General features: G+C 32.7%; 2 protein-coding genes across 4 annotated transcripts; both read right to left on the bottom strand.

Annotated features, from left to right (window-relative positions):
• Nucleotides 1-3,559: 3,559 nt before the first annotated feature.
• Nucleotides 3,560-15,344, bottom strand: LOC110605369 (probable pre-mRNA-splicing factor ATP-dependent RNA helicase DEAH9). Of its 3 annotated transcripts, XM_021743890.2 has the most exons (24): nt 15,254-15,344; nt 15,077-15,223; nt 14,846-14,990; nt 14,679-14,753; nt 14,259-14,348; nt 13,955-14,034; nt 13,446-13,515; nt 13,248-13,333; nt 12,883-12,949; nt 12,649-12,744; nt 11,634-11,736; nt 11,135-11,181; nt 10,967-11,050; nt 10,821-10,874; nt 10,158-10,258; nt 8,430-8,520; nt 7,751-7,915; nt 6,807-6,896; nt 6,469-6,537; nt 5,794-5,892; nt 5,551-5,637; nt 5,373-5,426; nt 5,160-5,239; nt 3,560-3,935 (listed from the first exon to the last, which is right to left on the bottom strand). In XM_021743890.2, exons 2-24 carry the CDS (start codon nt 15,178-15,180, stop codon nt 3,788-3,790), a joined length of 2,085 nt encoding a protein of 694 aa, XP_021599582.1. In that variant the 5' UTR covers nt 15,181-15,223; nt 15,254-15,344; the 3' UTR covers nt 3,560-3,787. The 3 variants fall into 3 exon arrangements, 2 of the variants coding, with proteins under 2 accessions (XP_021599582.1, XP_043808513.1); XR_006349224.1 differs by lacking the exons at nt 3,560-3,935; nt 5,160-5,239 and having other exon boundaries at nt 5,381-5,426; nt 5,755-5,892; nt 15,077-15,329; XM_043952578.1 differs by lacking the exons at nt 14,846-14,990; nt 15,077-15,223; nt 15,254-15,344 and having other exon boundaries at nt 13,955-14,039; nt 14,259-14,752.
• A 2,340-nt stretch (nt 15,345-17,684) lies between these two features.
• LOC110605646 lies at nt 17,685-22,279 on the bottom strand. Its single transcript, XM_021744282.2, has 7 exons — nt 21,881-22,279; nt 21,376-21,452; nt 21,130-21,264; nt 20,062-20,116; nt 19,856-19,943; nt 18,335-18,433; nt 17,685-18,208 (listed from the first exon to the last, which is right to left on the bottom strand). The coding sequence occupies exons 1-7, from the start codon at nt 22,219-22,221 to the stop codon at nt 18,071-18,073; spliced, it is 933 nt and encodes a 310-aa protein (XP_021599974.1). The 5' UTR covers nt 22,222-22,279; the 3' UTR covers nt 17,685-18,070.
• Between the last annotated feature and the right edge of the window lie 3,085 nt (nt 22,280-25,364).

Here is a 25,364-nt window from a genome sequence, read left to right as displayed (position 1 = left end):
GTAGGAAAAGAAACAGATGGCATGAAAAATATCTCAAATTAATAAATAAATTTTAAAAACTATAAAATAATTATTGTGTTTGCTAAAAATATGAGTAAAATTAAAAATTAGTACTTTTTATTTTTTAAATGACAAATGATATTTTGAAATTCTGAAAAAAAACAGATTTTCTATATATATATATAAATTTAAATAAGCATAAGAGTTGATTCAAAAAAAAAAAAAAAGCATAAGAGCTATTTTTTTATTTTTTTTATTTTTTTTATTTTTTTAATAACGGTTTAACAGTCTTATTGTGCCACCAGACTTTATCATTTATATTCATATATACTGACATATTAAAATTTCTCTTTCCGTTAAATAATCGTTTAATTTTTCTCAACACGTATGTAAATAAAACTATAAAATGATTTAAATTTATCTTATCTATCTCATGTTCCATTACCCAACTGAATTTGCAAAAGTAAGAGTTTTATAAACAGGACCAAAGTTTTATGGGTGTTGAGTCAATTGAAAAATTATTTAAGAGTTTGGCTGCTCATTATATCTTTTAACGTTTTTCTTGGTACGTCGTGTTCTTGTGACGACACTCATATGACGTCTACAATTTTTTTTTTTAATTTTAAATTTTTAATATTTTTATCAATTTATTTTTATTTTAAAATTATTTAATTAAAATATTTATTTTAAAATTTACTTCTTTACCCGTATTTAATATTTACAATTTTAACCGAATATATTATTTAGTATTTATAATTTTAATTATTTATATATTTATTATTATTATTATTTTAATTTTAAAATAAGTTCTTCACTATTAATTTAAATTTTAATTTTAAGTTCTTCATTTTTAATTTAATTTTTTTAACAAATTGTAAATTTTTTTATTTCATTTGAATCAATTTTGAAGAGTTTATTCAATAGATTATTATACTATACATTTTTATAAACTATAATCAATATGGCTTTTTATTTCAAAAATAATAATAAATTAGCATTATTTTGAGAAATTTTTTTTTTGAGTTTTTGTTTATGTAGAATTCATTAATTTCATTTATTTGTTGGATTATTTATTTATAAATTAATTTATTTATGTATTTAAATCATAAAAAATAATTTTTAATATGTATGAAATATAAAAATTAAATTGTAAATTAGATAAATAAATTAATTTTTTAATTTTTTAAAATTATAACAACTAAATAAATAACTTAAAAATATATAATCTAATATATTAATTTTACTAAATTATAAAAATAAAATTAATACGATATAATAATCGCCTAAAAATTTATGAAAATTTATATTTTTGGATTTTATGAAAATTTATATTTCTGAATTTTTTTTTTAAATTAAAATGATTATATAGTTAACAGTGATAAACTAAGTAGGCTTAGCTTCTTGCTTTTGTCCAAATCAAGTATTTTTTTTTAATTCTGAAAATTATTGCATTACAAGTTTATTTCAAGTATTTTAATGATTAGACATTTCTTTTGAAATCATTTGTGAAGTAAAATTTATTTGCGCAAAAATGCTATTTATATTTTTTTTTTCTAAAAAAGAAAAAATAGCACTGTTTTTTTTTTTGCCAAAGTAACAAAAAAAAAAAAGCAGTTAGGTAGCAGAGTTTGGATGAAAATAAAGACTAGAATCAATAGTGAGGTGGGGTTAATGGTAGGGTGAAGATTGGGTGGGTTATATTTAAATCATATTGAATTGAATAAATTGAAGATTGAAATTTGAGTATTATAAAAATCGAATCGAATCGATTTTGATTAGAAATTAAATCGAATCGATTTTAATGAGAAATCGAATCGAATCGATTTTGATTAGAAATTAAATCGAATCGATTTTGATGAGAAATCGAATCGAATCTATTTTGATAAAAAATTAAACCAAATCAAACTGATCTAATTTGATTCGGTTTGATTTGATTTGATCGATTTAAATTTTTAATAAATTTTTTATTTTTTACACTTTATTTTTAATATTTTAAAATTTAATTAAAATATTTTAATATAATATAATCTCTATATTATTAAAAATAATATATTATTATTACTAATCGATTTAATTTATTTTTTTAATTAAAATCAAATTGAATTAAAATAATTAAAATTTTTAAAATTAAAAATTAAATTAAACTGAAATAAATAAAAAATTAAACTAAAATTTTAAATTAATTCAATTCGATCAATTTTTTTATTTAAATCGAATAGTTGTACATCCTACTCAATGGATGAAAGTCTAGAGTTGTAAATCTAAATGTGGAAGCCATACGAGCAATTGCTTTGCTTCATTACATTCACATGTTCAAAATTTTCACCATCTTATTTGTCATTTATTATTGAAAAGTGCAAATGGGGGAAGTCAAGTCTTCATCTTTAATGCCTAGTCGGCTAAGGTGTGTATATTTAACCCAGGCTTCAATTCCCCAACCCCCACTTGTCCTTCGGTTTAATAAATAAATGTATTCATCTCTATTTACTACAGAAATTGCTCTAATTTTTTTTTTTGTTTTTTGCGTCACTGACAAAAATCCTTCTCTCACTGGCCCTAATTTCAGCATCTACAAACACCTGCTTGTATTTTAATTAAGGGAGAGCTTAAGAAAAATATGAATGTATGAGTATTAATTTTCTAATTATTGATTGGCCAGAGAGCATCAATTTTATAAACACTAATTTTTCAGGTATTAATGAGTTACAAAGCTAATGCATGTCTTATCAATATATAAATATATTAACTAAATAGTAAATTATAAATAAATATATTATTTAATTTTTATATTATAAAAAAAATTATTAATTAACCACTTAATTTAAAAATTATATTAAAATTTTCTAACATTTAAAAAAATCTATTAATTAATATTTTTATTAATATTAATTTTAACTATTAAATATTTTTAAAAATTTAAAATATTTTTAATATAAAAAAATTAATTAATAATTTTTTAAAAAAATTAAAAATCAACTAATAAATTTTTTAATAATAACTAAATAATAAAATATTTAACGATTAAAACTAATGAAAGAGCTGTCTAATAAATTTTTTTAAAATATTAGATATATTTTAATATATTTTTTAAAATTAAAATATCAATTAATAATTTTTTTATAGTAAATTTTCTTTTTAAAAAAATTACATTTGTTGATATTACCAGACATCATCCCAATCCCATGAAATATTACGAACAAGTACAGGAAAGATTGTCAAGAGTTCATGAAGAGATATCAAACTCTTCCATAGCTGTTGACACAAAATCATCCTCTTTCAAGTCAACATCTTCCATTTGTATCCCAAGTATTAATGCTCTCAGTTGAGCAGCTGATACTTGTTTGGTAGTGATCAGTCTCTCCAAGTCCCAAACAAGCAAACCATAATTATCAAATAGATGTTAATGTGAATGAATCTCGACATTTCCTACAAAATTCTAAAAATTGGGTAGACAAATAAATAAATCTCAATTTCCAGCTTGAATTGGCAAGTCTACACACGCAGTAAGGAAAAGAGGAGGGAAGATAACGTATAAAACTAATTTGACTGTGAAAGAATCTATAAAATGGAATTTAATCACCAAAAACCATACAATATACAATACAATCTCCCAAATCCCCATTTTCATTAGGGGAAAGGGAATAGTAGACAAAACAAATGGTTAACAAGGAAATTTTTCACATAAAATAATGGTACAGGCACCTTTGATGATTATCATGATCACAACCATGCTGAGTTGTAGTCAAGTTCATAAGCATTAAATAAACAAATAAACAGGTAGCAAGTGTCAGTGACCAATAGGATCTGGTCTTTGATACTGGAAAAAATGTGGTGCAGCTTCCGTTAGCCAAGACGGATCCATGGTCATTACATTTCTAATGTATTGTCGATCAGTGGAGACGAGAGAATGGTAAATGACCCACTTGGGATTTACTCTGAAAGAATTATAAAAGTTTTGAGATTATTAAGCAGACTAATGTGTCCAAAAAACACACAATACAGCGGGAAAAAAAGAGACTACACAATGAAAAGCCACGCCAAAAAGACAAGCAATTAAATGGATGAGGATAGACAGATTATTAAAAACGAATTAAGAAACACACACAAATAAAAAGGATCAAGACCTAAATGACCAAGTACGTGCGTAAACAGTGCTGATTGCTGTTGCATTCCCCATAAGAACAGAAAGGAAAACCATTATGCATTGTATATTTATAAACAAGCTACATCATAGATTCAAGGCCCACAATTCTTCTCACTCATGACATGTATTACTGTCATTAAGAATTAGAAAGGCAAGCGGCATTGTTAGAAATTTTACAATTCTCAATGTGAATCTTACAATTGGATTCAATTCCCCACTCTAGCAATTGCATATATGAGGTCTCAGATTCTACAACCCCAATTCCCATTTCAAAAAAAATAAAAAGTACCTAAATCACACTATTCTCGGTTGAGATATGCATTCTCAATTTGATTTCCTATTCTACGTAAATCGCAAATATACTTGAATGCAACTAAATTGGAAAAAATGATAGCAAATCAGGTAAAAGTAATATGAATTGACCGATTTTTCACCTGATCTGCTCAATTCTTTTTTCCAAGGGATTGTTAGATATTATAACTTTAAAACTTAAGATCTCACTTTATTTTTATATGAAAAATGCATATAAAACTTTCTCGGAGCTATTTTTATTCCACTAGCCATTATTTTCCCTTCTCTCTCTCTCTCTCTCTCACTTTATTTTTCTATGAAAAATGCATATAAATCTTTCTCTTAGCTATTTTTATTCCACTCCATTCTTTTCCCTCTCTCTCTTTCTCTAGTTTCCAATTAGTTAATTCTCTAATTCTATATTTATCAAAATATTTCATAATACTTTTTAACTTATTATTAGAATATATATTTCTTTATGAATTTTTAAGAACTTTTATCAAATCTTACAATTCATTTCAATTCTTGATTCAAGATTTCGATTATCAACATGAATCTCTATTTAACATCTATGGCTAGGAGAAGAGCATGATAGGCATAGTAAAAGAAGCATGCACTGAATTTTTCAAACAGATGCTTCATGATAGGAAACATATTAGACAAATTCAGAAAAATAAGAAATTATTTGAAATCGCAGAAAAATATTATACTCAGGTCTACCAACCTGAATAACACAGATGAAGGGTGAATATACACTTCTTGAGAACCTCTAACAGTCTTGTACATCCCATTATGACTGTATGCCTTTCAATAAGATAAACATAATATACATTAATATCAAGCAGGTCTAGTCATTATAGTTTCTTTTTTATACTAGCGGAAGATGATTAGAAGTATTTAGACTTTTAGAAGGAAACATGGTCAGCATTAAACTCACTTCTAAATTGCATGCATTTGCAAAAAAGCCAGCAGTTACAGCCTTTCTTACTACCTGCAAATTATTCAGGCAGGACAAAGGAGTTAATGGCAGAAGCATATGACCATTATATTCATTTTTAAATGTCTGGTGAGGAATGAGCTGTAAAAGAAAGATTACAGACTTTAATACCACTCACCAGCATATCTCTTTCACATGATTTTAAGACAATGCCTATCCTCAGTGCTATTCTCCTCAGCTGTTCTCTAATTTCAATAACCTTTTTCTGCAAAACAAAATAAATCACCATAATTTTATAATATAAGGGGAATTTGCCAGTTAAAAGACACATGTGAGGAGAGTTCTTCACAAAAGCCAACAAAAAGCAGAGTGAAAATTTGACCATGTCTAAAGGCTATAGCCACATGGAGCAACTACACACCATAGCATGGTAATTGACAAAGTTTCTATGACACCACTGCGAAGATTTTCCAGATCGAAGGAAACCTTGGTAAACATTTAAGAATGTAACATGATCACCCTGCAAAGTATGAAGAAAATGAATTATTGACATAACAGTTAAGAAAAATATAACATCTAACAAATGAAATAGACTGAAAAATATTAGAATTATTAGGTTACTGCATTCAATGGCAATGAAATAGACTGAAAAATATTAGAATTATTAGGTTACTGCATTCAATGGCAATGAAATAGACTGAAAAATATTAGAATTATTAGGTAACTGCATTCAATGGCAAATAAACCTAGGTAATATGACTACATACACGCCAAAACACAACAAATGAAATACTGAAAATCAAATATCCAGGCAATAAATTTTCAATTTTTCATGCTCAATGGATATCATATCAGATATCAAGAGTTCAAGCAACATACTCCAATTATCAGTTAAAGTATCAAATCAATAATCCAGTCCAAGGACAGGATCAGCATGAGGCTTGGCAGAAGTTGTTCCTCCACGAGGATAGTAGGAACAAAAGGAGTACAGATTGATGGTAGACAGGATTTAGGAGGAATCCAAACCATACATAGCATAATAGTTCTGAACAGAACCCATGAAAATAACCATACCAGTGATAAATCAATTAAGTACCTCAACAGCTGCAAATCTCAACTTAGCTTCATCTAGTTCCTTTTGTAATTTAGTAGAAACCCAAATAGACTGCAAAAAGGAAAAAAAAAAGACAATTTAAATATTATCTAAACCCATGGGTAATATTCCTATGTCTAATCATATTAGCTGGCCGCTTGTATATATTGTATAAAACTATAAATAGAAAAGCCCAAATTTGTAATTTACTTCTCATTTTCCTGAACAGTTTTGTGGGAAAGTTCACTAGGATTTCTCATACATTCCAGCTTTAGTTAATGAATTTTAAGAGAATGCAAATTAAGCAATTAACCATGGTACATTCAGAGCAAGAGCATTACCTGGATGGAGAGAACAGCAGCAATGGTAATGATTTCCTCTGAACATCCAAGTTGGCTTGAAGATAATATCATTTTTGCAATCATTGGGTCCTGTAAAACATTCAAATGCAAGATCTTTAAGTTTATTAACCTTAACCATAAGTGGAAGTCGAGCATGCGCAGAATAGGAATACAATAGAATACATCTTCTGATCAACATTCATAAAGAACAGGTATACCTTGTTATAGAATGGAATCAAAGTAGGAGGGTTTTCATAAAAAGAAAATGGGAAAGGGAGAAATTTAAGAGGCATAAATTTACACACAAACACGAGAGATGCACATGCTTGTCTCTTTCTTTCTTTATTATTATAATTATTTGGGTGGGGAAAGGGGGCGGAATAGAAAAGAAAAAGAAGAGGGCTTGCTGTGACAACACAGCGCATGCAATAATTGGAGGCTTATACATAATAAATCTATAAACTGAAGACACATTTTTGAACCATAATAAGTTGTGAGGACAGCAGATAGCTGATGATTCCATGGCCAATGTCTCTTGTGCGACACAAACAAGTAAAAATTCGCATATCAGATATATCATGCAGAAATATACCCGCCCTGGACTTGGAAAACAGAGGGAGATACAAGCATGTTAACAATATGTTAAAGGAAAATCCTTCTTATTTGCTCACGAGAAATCATTTGATCAGTAGTTTCAAGAGCCTGTATGTGCACAAACATGGTCTGCGAAAAAGAGCATTTTAAGACACTTGATTTTCCTACATTTCCTTGTTTCCCATCCATTTTTATTATTAAGAAAAATTATTTTACCCACTAGCATTTGACACCAAAGAAAAAAGAGGAGACAGAACGATAAGTGATCAATGCAACACATGAGAACAGAAAAAAAGGCAGCAAGAAGCTCAAACTCTGTAAATTACTAATAATATAGGATTGTGGCATACTAGTGGGATCTCTGCTACTTGAAACCCAACCGGTGAAGTAAGTTTAGCATCATCATCAAGGACTCCTAACGAATAAAGGACTTCAAGTGCTCGGATCATTGCTTCAGGAGCTGGAGATGCTGGCCAATCAAAGCCTAATATATTGTCTATGCCCAAAGCTTTTAACTGCAGAAGAATAACACAGTAACTGTTTGTAAAATGTTAAAATAGGCAAATTACTCATTCAATTGAAAAGTTCATGGTAACCAATACCATCCAAAGGTCTTGCAGATAAAAAATCATAAAAACCTTCAATAGGGAATATTACAAATATAATAATTGTTGAATCCACATTAGTTGTGGAAAGGGGTAATGTGCCCCTTCTATGGGTCATAGCCACTCCTCCCCTTGAGCTATTGAGCTAGCTTTTGGAGTGAATTAGGCCTGACCCAAATTTAACGTGTAGCAGAGCTTCTCGATTAGGCCTCCCATAAATATGTCACGCACCAGGAAAATTCAGGACGTGAGGGGGTGTGTTGAATTCACATCGATTGTAGAAATGGGGTAATGTGCCCTTATATGGGCCATAGGCACTCCTTCCCATGAGTTAGGCCTGACCTAAATTAACAATAATAATAATAACAATCACAAAAATTATGCAGCAAAAAATATCTTTGAACTACTGCAAGGAAAATGATACCTGGGTCACACATGAAACAAGATTTGACCTCTGCATCTCAGGGATCCCCTGAGCAGGCATTTCATTGACAAAGTATTCTTCAGTATAAAGCCTGGTTGTATGCACCAAAAATATGTTATAATAAGTCAGACCAGTGGCAAGTGTACATAAGACACTTCATACACAGACATTTGAAGGAAACAATAGTAGCCGAAAGCAAAAAGCCATACCTACAACTTTTATGGGATCACAATGAACCATGGTGGTTAGGCAAAATGTGCAACAGAAGCATAACAAAATGAGGGAGGAGTATTACTCATCAAATGATTGGAGACTTTGATCATGTAATTAATCAACAAACTGGTTATATACTTGGGGGACCCAATATCCATGGACTATGCATATGACTTCAAAAATATGCAAACACTTAACCTTGAGGTCCACAAAGTCTGTCATTGCAAGATATATTTGTAAAGAATGCATTCCAGCTTATGATCAGAATGCGCATCACCTCCCAAGAGTTCGTAATTTCTCATAACACAAATTTATATAGCTTTCTAAAGAAAAAGTTGATTTTCAAACTATGAAGGAATTCATTTGACAACACCATTACTACCTTATTTTGAATACTTCTGCTCGATCAGGAAGAGCCAGATCAACAATGAGACTCTGGTCTTGATTTGTTTAATTTGTTGCAGTTATTATGGATTTGAATTGAATGGTAGATTCACAGATTGAAAGCTCTCGTGTGATATCACAGCGTTGTTCCATATGCATCCAAATTCCACAAGTAGGTTTACTCATTTTGGATTGTTTAGTGAGCTGTCTACATTACATCCTGTCCATTATGCCTACATGTGGAAGGGGGTACTACAGTGGGTAGTACCTTTTTGGAAAGACTAGAGTAGAGCCTCAGAACTGACAAATCATATGGACTCTATCTCTCTTAACATGACATCATAATGTCAAGGACTAGGGTTCAAACCTAAAAGACTAACCTATTAGGTGGAGGTAAGTAACCTGCTTAGAAGTCCAAGATCCACCAATATCTTACCATTGAGTTATCGCATTCTCCTCCACCCAATTGTGCAACATTCTCCTTGCACCTGGTCCTCAGTCCATACCCATACAGGAGAGGGCCCAACCTAGTCCGGGTATACCTCAACCGTGGAGTCTCACGGGAGCTCATATGGTTGAAGAGTTGAGCCTTACTGTGATACTAAATTGCCATGGACTTGGGCTCCAACCAAAAGACTAGCCTATCAGGTGGAGCTAATCAAACTGCTTATAAGAGCAATACCCAGCCCATCTCTTTCCGATGTGGATTTTGTAACATTAGGATTTTAACTTGCCAACTAAAATGACAACCTACCATGGTTCTCTATAGAAAATCATATCCAACTCTGAAGGATGCTAGCATGTGTATGGGCAACGCGTATACAACTGGCAGTTGTACAGTTGAAGACCTATTAAACGTATTAAGGAACTAGATACTTTCAGAGCATAGCCTAATTCTAAAATCAAGATGAAGATAAATAGAACAAGAAGCTGAGCTCCCAAAAGTAGTCACACTATCACAGTGACAACAACAGCGGGAAGTTCAACTGAATAATATCAATTCGGTTGCCATAAGATGTCCAAGCATCAAAGTAACTAAGAGATCAGTAACTATGACAAGTGACCCAAATAAGTTTCACCAGAAGTTTCAAAAGAATACTATAGATTTATTCTCCATCCACAGTTAGACACCTGTAACACTTCCCAGGTCGAATTCTTCCAGCCCTACCAGCCCTTTGTCTAGCAGATGCCTTGGATATGGGTGCCACTACTAGATTTTCAACATCTGAGATCTGCAGCATAGTAAATGTAAATCAATTAGACAAAGCTATAAAGAATAATGGAAAAAGTACTTTGACTATCACATCAAAGTAATATGGAATTAATCATAGTGGTTTTCAGAAAGAAATTCTTCTAAAGCATATTTATACTCCAAAACTCCTCCATCCTAGACTAGTTCATCCGTTCATTGTCATACCATATGTAGGGATCAAATTTTTACAAAATAAAGGAAAAAATGAGAACCCAAAAGCAAAAGAAGGGCAAAAGGAGAGAAAAAATGAAAGGATTTCATATAACGGAATAAATTGTTTACAAATTTCTGACGGCCAACATTGAGTGGCAACAAAACATGACATGTTAATCAAAGACGCAAGAAACTCTAAAAATGAGGAGATTAGGAGGAAAAAATTGATATGAAAAGATAAACTCATAAGATATAGCAACTTCTGTAGTTGGATAAGTATCAATAAATCCTAGGCAAAATCACAAATAAATGATAGAATTATGTATTGAACACAAATCCTATACTACTAGCACAGTTAGTTTAACAAAAATAGGTGGTACTGAAAATACCGGATTGTAGAACCGTTGTTTTGAGAATCCACAGTCAACAACATAGACGATTCCCTGCAGCAATCACAGTAATACGGGTGAACAATAATACTAAAGGATCACATTTTGTGAATTTTGTTTTAGAATGCAAACTGCAAAGGCATTACCTCCAAAGTCAAAGAAGTCTCAGCAATATTGGTTGATATTACTATTTTCCTCTTCCCTCTAGGAGTGGGAGAAAACACCAGATCCTACGCAGAATGATGACAGCTTTAGCACATAGATCAGAAATAGAACTAATTAAACTCTAAAAGTTGACTTAGAACAGCACTGACCTGCTCCGCACGTGAGAGCCCCGAGTACAAAGGCAGAACAATCAATCCTGAAATGCAGATGTTTTAATCATACAATAACGTCTAATATATTTATTCTCAGTGTTAAAAAAATATTCCTGCATAGTAAATGTGCTATTGGTTCGATCAAATTTTCAGTGTCAGTAAAAAGCAGCACAGGTTGTTGGTTGCAAGATAATATAAAGCAGAATAGAGGTGAACCAGCAAGAAGTTTTATCCAAATACAAAACCAAAAAAGCATGCATTCATGCACATCATGCAGTTGAATGTGTTCTATGCTTAGAGACGTTTTAAACCCTATTTTAATGCGGGCACATGCTCGTGCACAACTGTATATATATGTATATATATATATATACACATATATATGCATGTACTTACTCACCTACATAGATACAACACATAGTTTTGCAAGTTGCAACTAATTTTGATGATCATATGCAGACAGTTGCAAGCCCAAAATCTAAACTGTCTTTTCTACCTTTATTCTTTCCATTGGCTTGAGCTTCTTCAGTAAGCAGCTGAACAGTCGCATCTATATCATCTTGACCAGTAAGAAATACCAGAATATCACCTGGAGGTTCCTAATCAAGAAATACAACTAATAGATGTAAGGCTGTGACACCATTTTCATCATCCAAATACAGAGAAGAGGTATCATATCAGCCATGCTGATACCAAAAAGTAAACAAAGCGTTTTTCTAAGCCTGTATGTATGTGCTAAAGCATATTTAATCAGAATTTTGTCTTTAAAGTGTCATAGTGGCATACCCATTAATCCATGAACAATAGTTATGATAGTATATGGATTTTAGAATGGCTTTGTGCTGCATGATAAGAGTGTTATAAACACTGGCAGGTCTTGCGTGTTGAGTAGTTCAGTTGAGACATCTAAGTTGACGTATTAAGGTTCCTCTATTTTTTAGCTGCACAACATTATGAGATACACATTTCTTCCATGATTTATGAAGCATTCTGAGCCTATTTGCATAATTTTTAGTTGCTTTAGCATACAACTATATTTTAATACCAGCTAAATAACTGATTACCAATCACCGTTGAAGTTAGATCAGAATTCAGAGGCAGTTCTTTGGGGTTTAAGTTGCTGGTTTACCAATTATATTATTTGTCTGCATATTGAATAGGTTCGTCTTGACATGCAAGCCACCAAAGATTTTGTTAATTCTCTTTGTAAGCCAATATTCCTTTTGAATACGGGTTGCCTTTTGCATAAACGCAAGGCCTACCATTATAAGGCAGAGAATACATATGTAAACAAAATCCCCAGACCAAACACTGGTGCATCACAACCCAGAACATGAACTTGCTACCAATTATATCTTTTTCACTATGTAATTGGTTATATAGGCTACGCATCCACATGCTCAAACATGTTTTAGTTAGTAGCACACAAAATACCATCATTAGGAATTGCCATCCCCAAAAACAAAGGAAAATTAAACCTATGAACTTAATCAAATTGCAAGCCTCAAAACCTGATCATGAATTGACAAGACTGTAGAAACAGCAGCCCGAACATAATCTGCAACAGGTTCCTCAACATAATGAATTTGTACGTTAAACCCCCTACCCTGAACATTAAATGAAAAAAAAAAAAAGACCTTCAATAGAAAAACCAGTTCAGGCAAAAGGTCACCCATAAACAGCTTCCAATTGAACTGGCTTCAGAAAAAATTACATATGCTGCAACAACTTCCAGTACACCATACCTCAACTGATAGAATTGCTGGATCTTTCCTTGGACCATCATCTGCTTCAAGTCCTTGATGCCTTTTGCTGGTTCCAAACAAATTCAGAATATCAAAACCAAAACTCTACCTAAAACATGCCTGTTCTTAATAGTTAAAGGGTTGAGAAAACAAGCTTGAGATGTCAGCTAAGAGAAGGGGGAAAGAAAATACACTTGAAATACTAAGAAATATGACCAAGAAATTTTTTTAAGTGTCCATACATTTTATACTAAGAAATATAAAATGTCTCAAATAGAACTTGTGCAAGAAAGGTATGATAAAATTACAAGCTCAGTAGCAAGAAAATAAAATATCCTATCACATGCAAATCTGAAGACATTTACCTGGTCTGGAAGAAAGCAGACATTGATTTGGCTTCAATTGTAGCAGATGAAATAATTAAACGCAACTCAGGTCGACGGCGCTGGATCTAAAATTTCAGAAGTTGAAAAGATTAAAAAAGAAAAATAAGTGCAACCCTAGCAAACTTAGACAAAATTTTAGTTCCTTAAAAATATTGAAACTGGACATTAAACTTTTACCTTTTTCAGCAGACCCAGCAAAATGTCAGTCGAAATAGACCTTTCATGAGCCTCATCTACCATTATGACACTGAAATATTCAATATTGGGAAAAGGTTATGGCATAGTACACATTGAGGGGAAAAAACAGGGGAGGGGTGAAATTTTGTAGAGTTTTATAGTTCCTTAAAAAAAGAGCTTAAAATAGTCTATAGCAAATAACAAAGAAGACCCATTGTTAGAAAACCTTGCAAACCAATGAATAAGCAATACACCTTCAACAGTGAATTATACAACAATTCAGCTTAGCATCAGCTAATAATAACAATTAAGGCATTCCATTTGAATTCAAAGGACACTCTCCAGCATGGCAGGTTATATATTGTTAAATAATAGCAAATTCAGCAAGTTAGTCTTTAGAATTGTGAGTTTCTATCTCAAGAAGATCCAGCAATATTGAATTTAACTTGAGAAAAAAGAAGTTTAAAAAGAGTACCACTAATTTTTCGTCTAGAAATCATAACCAGTACCTGTACTTGGTCAAAAGTGGATCATCCATCATTTCTCTGAGTAAAACCCCGTCTGTAAGAAACTTTATCATGGTTACACCCTGCACTGCCAAAAGAAGTAACTTGAGCACTCATGATGCAGAATCAAGGAGAAAAGGATAACAATTGAACTCCATAAATAGTTCATATTTACAGATCAGATGTCCAAAGATATCTGCATAAAATGTCAGTAACGATGGATCATCCTTGTCTGCTATGAGAAAATGTAGAGATACTTTAAATGGTGGATAAAGTTTCAGTTTGTAAAGGAAATAAGTAGACTTACTGAATTAGTAAGATCCTCAAATCGAATTGTATAGCCAACTTCCTCTCCAAGCTTGACCCCCATCTCTTCAGCCACCCTTGAAGCAACTGCCTGGGCATTAATCCCACATAGTGCTTGTAAGAAATGAAGTAAGACAAAAACAATATAGTGAGTTCAAATACCATAGCTAGGAATTCGAGATTGGGGAGTGGTGGGGTTGGATGGATGTTGGTTCACCTTTCTTTCAAGAATAAAATTCAATGATCATTTGCATAATCTTTTCAATCTTTGAAGTTTTCATCCTTCAGTTTAGGCAATAATAAGATACCTTGATACACGACATTCCAACTCAAGAATAAAACAGTCCTAACAATTTCACAACAAGGAGGAGAATAGAAAAACATTTAAAACACCGGTTCAAGCTCATAATACAAACAGCACCTGGACTGCCAATCGTCTCGGTTGGGTGCAAGCTATGACGCGCCCACCATCAGCCCAACCTGCCTCTTTAAGGTACTGTAATTTAAGCATGCAATAAACAAAAGATGTAAGAAATTTCAGTAACCCAGTAATATTCTTTTGCAAGCGCACCAACTAACAAAAAACACCTGCGGAATCTGTGTGGTTTTGCCGCTACCAGTCTCGCCAACAATAATGGTAGTGGCATGAGTCTCCACCAGATACAGAATCGCCGTTCTGTACTTGTAGACAGGCAATCTCAACCTCTGCTTTTCAATGCTACCATATCCATATCTATAAAATAACACGTAAATACACACAAAATTGCATACAAACTTTGTACACACGACAAACAAACAGAAAACAGCTCTTATGTATACCCGGATGAAGAGGAGGATAGGGAGGAAGCGAGAAAAAGGACGCCGCCTTCCTCGTCGTCGAGGATGCGAGGCTTCTCAGCACCGGGTTTCCAAAACTGCGACATGTTAAACTCCGATTTCGAGCCAGCTCCCCTCTTTCCCTCCGATTTCGAGCCAGCTCCCCTCTTTCCCTCCGATTTCTAGCTCCGGCTTACCAGCGGCTAAGCTCCCAGTATGCCAATTTTGTATTTTGTACTTTCGACAGCGGATCCCATTGTTTTGTTTGGATAATTCCGATATGGTTTTATCATATAGGAGCCCAAGCCCAGTCGATAGAGAACCCACAACCTCCTCATTTTTTTTTGGGCTATGTTGTAAATATTTTTCTAATTTTCTATCTTGTGATTTGATTTTAATTGTTAATATGAGACTAATTTGGTTATCAAATCAAGCATTTGTTATACTATGTCGCATCAGATTCTAATATCAACGGGTTAAATTCAGGATAAATAATTGCGAAATAATTTCCATTAGAATCAAAATCATGATTACAAAAATTTGAAATGGATCTTTACATATGAATCATGAGATGAGATAAAGAGCCTGAAGTAGCAGGTAAAAGATAATAGAAAATATCAGTGGAATCTGTGATTTCTTTCCGGGCTTTTCTTTTCTTAGAGTAAGGTAAAAACGGTGCGGTAAAGCTTACCCATTCTAAGAGTGCAGTAATAAAAAATAATTTTAAAAAAATTACATTATGTAATGTGAAATTCCGATTTCAAAATTTAATTTTTATTTAATTAATTATTATATTATATTATATTAATTTAATTTATTTAATTATATATTAAATTTATATTAATATAATTATAAAAATTATATTAATGCTAATATTAATTATTTTAAATTATTTATAATATTATATTATATTTATTATATTAATTATATAATTTAATTAATTATATATTAAATTTATATAAATTAATTATAAAATTATATTAATATTATTATAAATATTAATTATTTTAATTTATTTATAATATAACATTATTTCTTTCATATTTATTATTTTATTTTATTATTTTTATTATAATTAATTTATAAATATTTAATTCTTGAAATAGTAATAAGTTATATATATATTTTTTTATTTTGAAATAGTAAAAGGTCTGAAGTTTTTATGCAGGGGTTGTTAGTTGTATAATTTTTTAGGAATTTTATAATAATAAAATAAAATGATAAATATAAAAAATATAATGTTATATTATTAATAAATTAAAATAATTAATATTTATAATAATATTAATATAATTTTATAATTATATTTATATAAATTTAATATTTAATTAATTAAATTATATAGTTAATAAAATGAATATTAATGTTTTGAAATTCAGAAAATAGGGTTTTAGAGTGTGTGTAAACTTTCGTCGGAGAAGGTGTCCTCCCTTTTTATTTTTTTCTTTTTGAAAATAGGGGTTTACAGTGTGTCACATATTTCTGTTATACAGTTCCGTACGTACGGAAAATAGAGTTTTATAGTGTGTGTAAGCGTACCGGGGAAAAATGTATTCTTTCCTTTTTATTCATTTCATTTTGTCTTCATTTTGTCCGTTAGTAATGTCTAACGATATTTTTGTTACAGTGCCATATGTCTCTGTCATGCAGGTCATCTTTTTATTCTTTTCATTTTATCTGCTAATGATGTCTAACGATCTTTCTACTACAGTGCCACCTATCTCTCACCTATTTTTTTTTACACAGATCTATATGTATGAAAGCGTCATACTCTCTCTCCACGCTGGACGGCCATTTAATTCTTCCGGTGCACATGCGGGCGGAGCTGAGAAGTGACTGGACATGCCATTTTTCATCATATTACATCACCGAGCTGGATTTCTCCCTACTAAATTTGAACTCGCAGATGATCCGGTCTGCTCCGCATATCTGTATCATGGCCTAAAATGTTGAGCAGATCGACTTAAAGGGTTTCACAGGCTCTGAACCGGCTTTGTTTTCTCGGGATATGACCTGGCCACAGTGGATGAAACCCAACAGTAATTAAATATAATATTATATTATAAATAATTTAAAATAATTAATATTAATAAATTAAATTAATAAAATATAATAATTAATTAAATTCATTTTAAAATGCACAACTACGTTACTGCACTTTAAGGCGGTAATGTAATTTTTTTAAAATTATTATTTCTTATCATACTGTAGTAGAGCTACCGCATTTTCACTATGCTTAAAATGCGATAATGTAATTTTTTTAAAATTATTATTTCTTAACTTTTTTAAAATTATTATTTCTTTAAAATTATTATTTTTTATCACATTGCAGTAGAGCTACCGCACTTATCACATTGCAGCTACCGCATTTCAAAAGTGCTTAAAATGCGATAATGTAATTTTTTTTAAAATTATTATTTCTTATCACACTGCAGTAAACTCTACTGCACTTTTAAAAAGTGCAGTAGAGTCAGTTTTTAGGTTGGTCCAGAAAAAAAAATTTTCCACATCAAAATTTGAGAACTTTTTTTTTTTCCAACTTGAAGGGGGTAAAAAGCCCTATCTTTCCATCATGCATCTTCATCATCTCCATGGTTAATGGAATCAAATCTTAAGGAGTTAAGTAATTCATTAATAGAATTAGATCTCAAGAATCATTTCTCATAAAAACTAAAGAAATGTTTGTATTTGTCCACATTTCAGTTCCAATGGTGAAAGATTATACTCAGGTCCATATGACAACATATACATCATACAACGGTCTGCTCCATTGCCATTTACTAATTCTCACCAGAACTCCATCTGGTCTGGACTCCTGAAAATGATGCAATCTGGCAAATGATACTCAATCCTTCAGTGGATAAGGGAGATGAAAGCAACTCTTGTGATCTTCTTCCAAAATCAGCCAGAAACTCAAAACAGAGGGATTTTTTTTTTTCTTTAGGGGATTCCAACAATCAGAGCAGACAAACGCCACAATGATTTTCTTTCTTCACTTTATACTTCTGCCTTCTGATTAGCCTCTGAAGCCTGAGTCATATTGCTTCCTGACAGGTCCTTCACAAAAGTTCTAAGACATCCATTGATTACGCGTGATGCTGCCCCGTCACAGAACCGTTTAGCAAGATCAATTGCCTTCGTCGATGACCAAACACAATTAAACAGCATCAGGTTGACATTCAGATGCATGATTGGAAATACAAAAACATTTAGACCATAAGCCAAGCACAAAAGAACAGTGATGAAGGAGGATTTAATTACCTCATTAATGACAATCTGGTGCCGCGTTCCAAGAACAGCAATCTCAGACATTGCCAAGTGCAGGATACAGAATTCCAAAATTCTGCCAGCTGGTTCATTCTGATGCGCAACAACAGTGAACTTGTCAGATGTTTGTGGGAAAGAATCAAGTTTGAAATTTTTTTCATCAAAATACATGAAAATGTAATATTTTCAAGTCCCAGGAACAAGGATGCAAATACAGCAGGTTCTGAATTTTCTGAACTAAAATATATCAACAATGCTCTTAGTTGATACCCACCTTCTAAGATTTAGCCATACAAACATAATTCAGGTTGCCGTATCTCTAATCTCTGACAGTATTGCTGTCGTTTGTGCAACTTTATGAACAATTATTTAGATATACAATATGAAGCAAGTGGAGTACAGTTGCAAGTATAAAATTTTAACCAGAGTCACACCACTAAGGATCAGAAGACAAAAATAACTCATCATTTAGATGTATATGCAGAAATCAACATACTTCAATAAAAATCCACATTCATTCAGGTTTTATTTTGACCCATAGGGATTCAGAATGAAATGATTTGGACTTTACAACATAGTTTAAATTACTTTATAGTTCAATGCACAACTGTTCTTTGGCAAAGTAGATTCATGAATGTCCATGAAAACTTTCTAGAGAATGAATTTGAAATGGCAAAAGGCTAAATTTACCCGTGAACCATACAGTAAAAGACAAAAATGTCAAATTTTATCTTTTGATTCAAATTTACCTCTAAACTATTACTAAAATGCCAAATAAGACCATCACTTGTCAAGACTTAAGGGTGTGAACTACGTTCAGGCCCCATATAAGAGAGTGTAGCTTACACACTTAAATCTTAACAAATAATAACCTTATTTGGCCTTTCAATACTAGTTCAAAAATAAATTTGGACTGAAAAATGAAATTTGATATTTTTGAGCCCCGCTATATAATTCAGGGGCAAATTCAGCTTTTAAGCCAATTTGATATCCTTATTTAAAGGGTGTAAGTGTAACCTCATATACTCTCTATGTACAGCTGAAGCATTTTTCTTCTTTGTTCAAATACTTGTAATATTTGAAGTTTTGACTAAAAAATCCTCAATTTTAAAATTCTAAAGAATTTGGCAAGATATGTATTCAAAAAGCACAAGTGCTGATTTGTTGGGTTTATTGTTCAAGTCCAAATTAAAGGAGTACAATTTTAGGGACCAATTAAACATGAAACCATGGTATGATCAAATTTAAGTTTAATCCAACTCCAATTCAGTGCAACAGAATATAACATTCATCTTTGGACACCTTATCCTGGGAGTGGTTTAATTATACAACAAAGCACAATCATAAAATATAGAACACTTAAAGAAAGAAGAACACCAATTGTATCAGAGTGTTGTGGATACTTCAAATTTCATTAGCCTGGACAGAAAGAATACATAAGACTCAACTAAAGGAAAAATGCTAAACAAGCTTGAAAATGAGGAATTCATACAATAAAAGGTCAAGCATTCGAACCTTCCAATTAGGTGGGGCAACTTTGTCTATGGTAAGCACATGGTTGTCCCACTTGTCCACAACTGCTGCTAGAAGTTTCCTTGTGAAACTGCCATCAACAGAAGAATACTATCAGAAAGAAATTTCAATCTAATTAAATCTCTCACTGTTCCTCTGTGTAGCCAGCAGGTCTAGTTACATAAGTAACCTATAATGGGGGATTTTACCGCAAAAGTAATCTGCTATACACCAACTTTGGAGGAGCTGAAAGGACTTCTGCTTCTGAAATGCAAAAGAACAAGATGGATTCCAACATTTAGAGAAGTCGAAAATGGAAAATTGAACTTGTATGAAAGACATGGAAATAAATTTTTAGCCTATGGAATAGTTCACAATATGGAAGCTAGTTATAAGATTCAATGTCCCATAAAATACTTGAGCAATGGTCGCAAAAGGAAAAACTAACTGTAGTTAACATGAAATTAGAGGATTGGAGTAAACATCCATGATATGTATACTAATTGTGACCCAACTAGCTACAGTTCTCCCGAGTTGTTTCTACGCAATTTCATATCAAGCTAAACTCTTGACTGCATGTTTCAAGTATGCATGCAAACAAATAGAGTTGATATCCCATACCATGCTGATGCATATCAGCTCCGTATAGGGGGGAAAGCATCTTATTGCCAAATCTACTGAAATCACAATCTTCACTGGAGGTTGCACAATCTGGTAGTGTAACTGCAGCTATCAGATAGACACTCCTACCTACAGGGCTTATGGTGCAAAATTCCACAACATAGGTTGGTAAAGCTAGTTGTGTTACTGCAGCTATCAGATTGGCAGTCCTACCTACAGGGTTTATGGTGCAAAATTCTACAAAATAAAATGTTTAATTTGAGTGGTAATAATTGGTAAATGTTGCCTGTTACCATTCTAAAGAAACATTAATTAGTGAAACATAAGAATAAAACAGTTCTTTTGTTGAGCAATATATATCTATGCCACAAATTTGAACACACATGACCAAATATAGTCATCAAGGAATGTGAAATAGAAAAAGGTGAACAAACAAATCAAAATAATTATAGATGACAGATCACAAATCTCATACAGACACAAAGAATAAATGCAATAACTAGAATATCCATGTCGAAGTGACCTGCAAATGAATGACATGCTAACGAAAGCAATAAAACATGGTCTAGAAACATATAAAAATGCCCATTTGCAAGAACTAAAGGCTTCAGCAAATAGAATAACCAACATCAGGTATTTTTCAAAAGCATGATTACCAACTGCAGATTCTTTTTCATCACTACGTAGAAGCTCATCTGCTTCTTCAACAGTCTCGGTTGTGACAGGAGGTCCTCCAAAGCTCATATGATTGTATTTCAACAATGATGTCTTGTCAAATTCATAACCAGGCTCTGAATGTGAGAATATGAGAAGAACAAGTTAGATAAGCAGATAGCCCTGAAGAACCAATGATTAATTAACTATAGATAGTTGCTTTTTGTTAATAATTCGCAGGGCATTACCTCTTCTTGCATTCATTCGCTTCTCAAAAAGTCGAATTGGGTCAGACCCTTCCAAGCATGCTGCGTATATAGTCAACCTTGCAAGTTCAACCAGCCCCACAGAGTTAAATTAAAAGAGGAAGTGGGAAGAATTTGGCAATGCTCTTAAAGGATGCTAATGAACTTGATGGAAACAGAAAGGAAATGAAAGGAAAGCGAAAGGAACCAGAATAACTACAATTCCCATAAAACAAGGAATCAGGGAAGGCAAAGATTAAAATTTTATTGAAGCATTTGCTTCACTTGTTTGTCAGTGTAATATAATGAAATCACTTGAAAAATGTAGGTTTGAACCTTCTGGACTGTGTTTAAGTTGATTCGCACAGCTATATTACCCATTACATGCTTCACGATGATTCCATGTAAAGTTACAAATTTTAGTCATGGGGAGAGCTAAAACCCAAAACCCTAATCCCAAAACCCTGACATCTTTTTGCCATAAACTTCAAAAAAGAAGAAAACATACAGAGCGAGCTCCCGCGCGGCTCTGGGACTGCAAAACCTCCCACTCTTATCAATCTTTGGCATCATTTCTTTCCCCTTTGTGGAATTCTCAGCTTCCTTCTCAATCACGAACGCAGAGGTACGAAGAGAAGTTCGAGTTGAAGGAGACGAGACTGCCATCAACATTTGCCTCTTCTTGTTGGCCCGCAAATTGGATATGAAGCTCAAACTCGCTGTTTCGCATTTCCTAAGATTATATGAAGGATGTGAAAGGTGGAGAGTGAAGTTGAGATGGGTTCTTGAAGAATAATGATTTGAAGAAGAAGAACAATGTGAACAGCTTAATATCGAGCTTCCCTCCATTCTTCTCCTCCTTCAATGTTGTCACAAGCAGAGCCCCAAGTGGCTGGTGGATAACAATATCTCTTTGCATCCAGTTGGACATTGCTATATAATATCTCTGCCCAAAAACCGACGTCGTTTCACACCCCAAAAAAACACCAAACAAGAAAATTAACTGCAGTGCATTACAGACTACAAAATACAATATGATTTATAAATTTTGAAGCTAACTCTCACCATAAACAAATCAAATAGCAAAAATATATTTTTTAAATAAAATTTATTAATATTATTATTAAAAAATAGTGAAAAATATTGCATTAATTAACGCCAAAAATTAATTTGCAGATTTGGGCATTGCCAAATTTACTTAGTAATGGGTGCTTTAGCAGTTGTTGCCAGAAATGCATCGAGCTATCCTTTTTTTGTTTTGCAAATTTTTTATGGGGATGTCAGACCCTTTGGTGCTTGAAACTTTTGCGTGTAATCATACTGTTTTACTAGCGGTGGAGAAAAATCTATTTAATGTAATAGGTGAAGGAGACTCGGTGCAAGTTATTTCAACCATCCAAATCATATTTTTATTTTAATATAATTTAAAATTTTAGTTAAATTTTTTATTTATTTTAATTTGATTTTATTTTTAATTTTAAAAATTTTATTTATTTTAATTTAATTTAATTTTAATAAAAAAATAAAAAAATTCAATTCAATTGATCAGTGATAATAATATATTATTTTTAATAATATAAAAAAATTAAAATATTTTAATTAAATTTTAAAATATTAAAAATAAAATATAAAAATTAAAAAATTTATTTAAAATTTAAACTGAAATTTTAAATTAATTTTAATTTAATTTATTTTTTAATTAAAATCGATTTAATTTAACTTTTATAAATAATAAATTTTTAATTTTTAATTTTTAATTTATTTAATTCAATTCAGTTTAATTTTCCAAATGATTATTCAAAATTTAGCTAGCATTTCCTTTTCTCATATCAGACGCCTCATGTAATACCTAGTTAGACTTCGATAACGAAATTCCTACCGTCCGGTGGAATCTCGGATGTCGGAAACCTCTAAAAGAGTAAAACTATGTTTTCATAAAATGTTTTAATGTATTTTACGGTTTTAAACAAGAAAGAAAATGAGTTTTGTATGAAAATAGCCTTGGAGAAAGATTCAGGTTCGGCCGCCGAACCTCAAGTTCGGCCGCTGAACATGCATGCGCTTCGGGAGTGCTTTAGGCCCCCGAAGGCATAAGTGAGGGAAGTCCAGGTTCGGCCGCCGAACATGGCATGCATGCGGAAGCACGTTAGGCCCCCGAAAGTGGCCTGGCCAGCCACCTATAAAGGGGTCCCCATGTCCGAACGGGCGAGCTTTTCTCCCCATTTTCGGCCAAGGTGAGTCTCCGCCTCCCTCACGTCGATCTTGAGTTCTTTATTCAAATCTTTCATGATTTTTATGAGTTTCCACCTTTGTTTTGAAGATATTTGAACAAAAGAGCAAGTTTTGGAACTTGGAGACCCAAGGAGCGAGATCTCCCCGTCTCCGAGTTGGATCGTCTCTCCTCTCGATCTTCAAGAGGTAAGAGTAGATCCATACTTCTTTTTATGTTTTAAGTAAGTTTTATGAAGATTTATGGGGTAGAAATGCATGTGTAGGTTTATGTTGAGTTTATGGTTAAATGTGTGTTTATGAGCAATGTATGTTGGTTATGCATGTTTGATGTGTTGTAGTTGGGGTTTAAGATAGTTTGAAACACCTAGGAGCTTGTATGCTTGAGTATGCATGTTGTAGAATAGGAAAATGCTTGATTGAATGTGTTAGGAGGCTTTTATGCATGGAGAGGCTGAGTTTCTGCCCTTTGGGAAGAACTCAGGTTCGGCTGCCGAACCTGCCTGTGGTAGCATGCATCGGCTGCCGAACCCTGCCCCCGAAAGTGGACTTTCGGCTCTGGAAGGGAGTTTCGGCCGCCGAAGGTACCGCCTAACATACATGAGTTTCGTCTCTGGAGGGAACCTTCGGCCGCCGAAGGTGCATGACTTTCGGCTCTGGAGGGCCTTTCGGCCGCCGAAAGTGCCCTGTTCAGCCCTCCTTTGCATGATTTCTATGATTGTTTTAAGGTGTTTTAGGGGGGTTTTGGGGAGTATTTTAGAGTCGTGTTCATGGATGTTTGGTCCCTCACTTGAGTCCACCTGTGTAGGTTTGGACCCGAGGAACCGAGGACCTCAGCAGTGAGATAGCTGCTTCAGAGTCATTAGAGCTTCAGCCAGAGGTGAGTGGAATAACTCTTTATGTTTTAAAGCAAATAAATAAATTTTGAGCATGATACATGCATCACGTATGCCATGAGATATACTAGGTTGTTTGCATTAGAATTCACGAATATGTTGCATTGCATAACTTGATGATGATGTGGATGGATGTTGAATGATCCTTTAGTCCTCGTATGTTATGGTATGATGATGATACGGTACGGAAGACCAGTGAGGCCCATTCTACGCCCCTGGCACTATGTTAAGAGAAAGACCAGTGAGGCCCATTCTACGCCCCTGGCATTATGGAATGTTATGTTATGTTATGTTAAGAGAAAGACCAGTGAGGCCCATTCTACGCCCCTGGCACGATTGGACTATGTAGAGGACTATTGGTGACAAGTCCATCCTTGATGTGATTTGTTTGTGCTGTGTTGCATTTCATGAAAGCATGAAATATAAATTGAATATGTTATTATTCTGCTCACTGGGCTTTATAGCTCACCCCTCTCCCTTAACCCCCAGGTTTGCAGGTACATGGTAGACCAGGAAGTCAGCAGGAGTAGAGTTATGTTATTGTAATAGCTAGATGTGGACATGAATATGATGTAATGTAAAAGTATAGTATAGAAATGTAATGTAATGTAATGATGCTTATGGAAGTTTAGAGTTGTACTTGACCATAGTATGATTGTTTATCCCCTCGTGGTACATGATCTTAAATGTTAAATGATGATTATTGTAAACCAAGCTTAATGTATGTTATGTTATCCCATTGGAGTATTTGATGAGGACTCCAGTGAGGGGTTTTATGTTATGATTTGTGCATGCACAGGTTAAACTTGGTGTAGGAATGAATGAATGAAAGAATGATAGAATGAATGAATGAACAAATGAGAAAGT

The sequence above is a fragment of the Manihot esculenta genome, chromosome 17 (assembly GCF_001659605.2).
Source record: "Manihot esculenta cultivar AM560-2 chromosome 17, M.esculenta_v8, whole genome shotgun sequence".
Classification (NCBI taxonomy): domain Eukaryota; kingdom Viridiplantae; phylum Streptophyta; class Magnoliopsida; order Malpighiales; family Euphorbiaceae; genus Manihot; species Manihot esculenta.
The sequence above is the reverse complement of the archived record's forward strand: the minus strand, read 5'-3'. Positions and strand labels throughout refer to the sequence as shown.

Bases quoted from the DNA above. Each gene is read 5' to 3' on its own strand.
- LOC110605369 (XM_021743890.2), bottom strand. From the start codon at position 15,180: ATGTCGCAGTTTTGGAAACCCGGTGCTGAGAAGCCTCGCATCCTCGAC. The intron at 11,051-11,134 runs GTCAGTGCTGTT...CATTCTGCGTAG, and splicing joins GGCTCTCACGTGCGGAGCAG to GATCTGGTGTTTTCTCCCAC. The intron at 5,240-5,372 runs GTGAGTTTAATG...TCTTATTGAAAG, and splicing joins CAAATGCATGCAATTTAGAA to GCATACAGTCATAATGGGAT.
- LOC110605646 (XM_021744282.2), bottom strand. From the start codon at position 22,221: ATGGAGGGAAGCTCGATATTAAGCTGTTCACATTGTTCTTCTTCTTCA. The intron at 20,117-21,129 runs GTAATCATGCTT...TTTGCATTTCAG, and splicing joins TGAAAAAGAATCTGCAGTTG to AAGCAGAAGTCCTTTCAGCT. The intron at 18,209-18,334 runs GTAATTAAATCC...TCATCGACGAAG, and splicing joins ACCAGATTGTCATTAATGAG to GCAATTGATCTTGCTAAACG.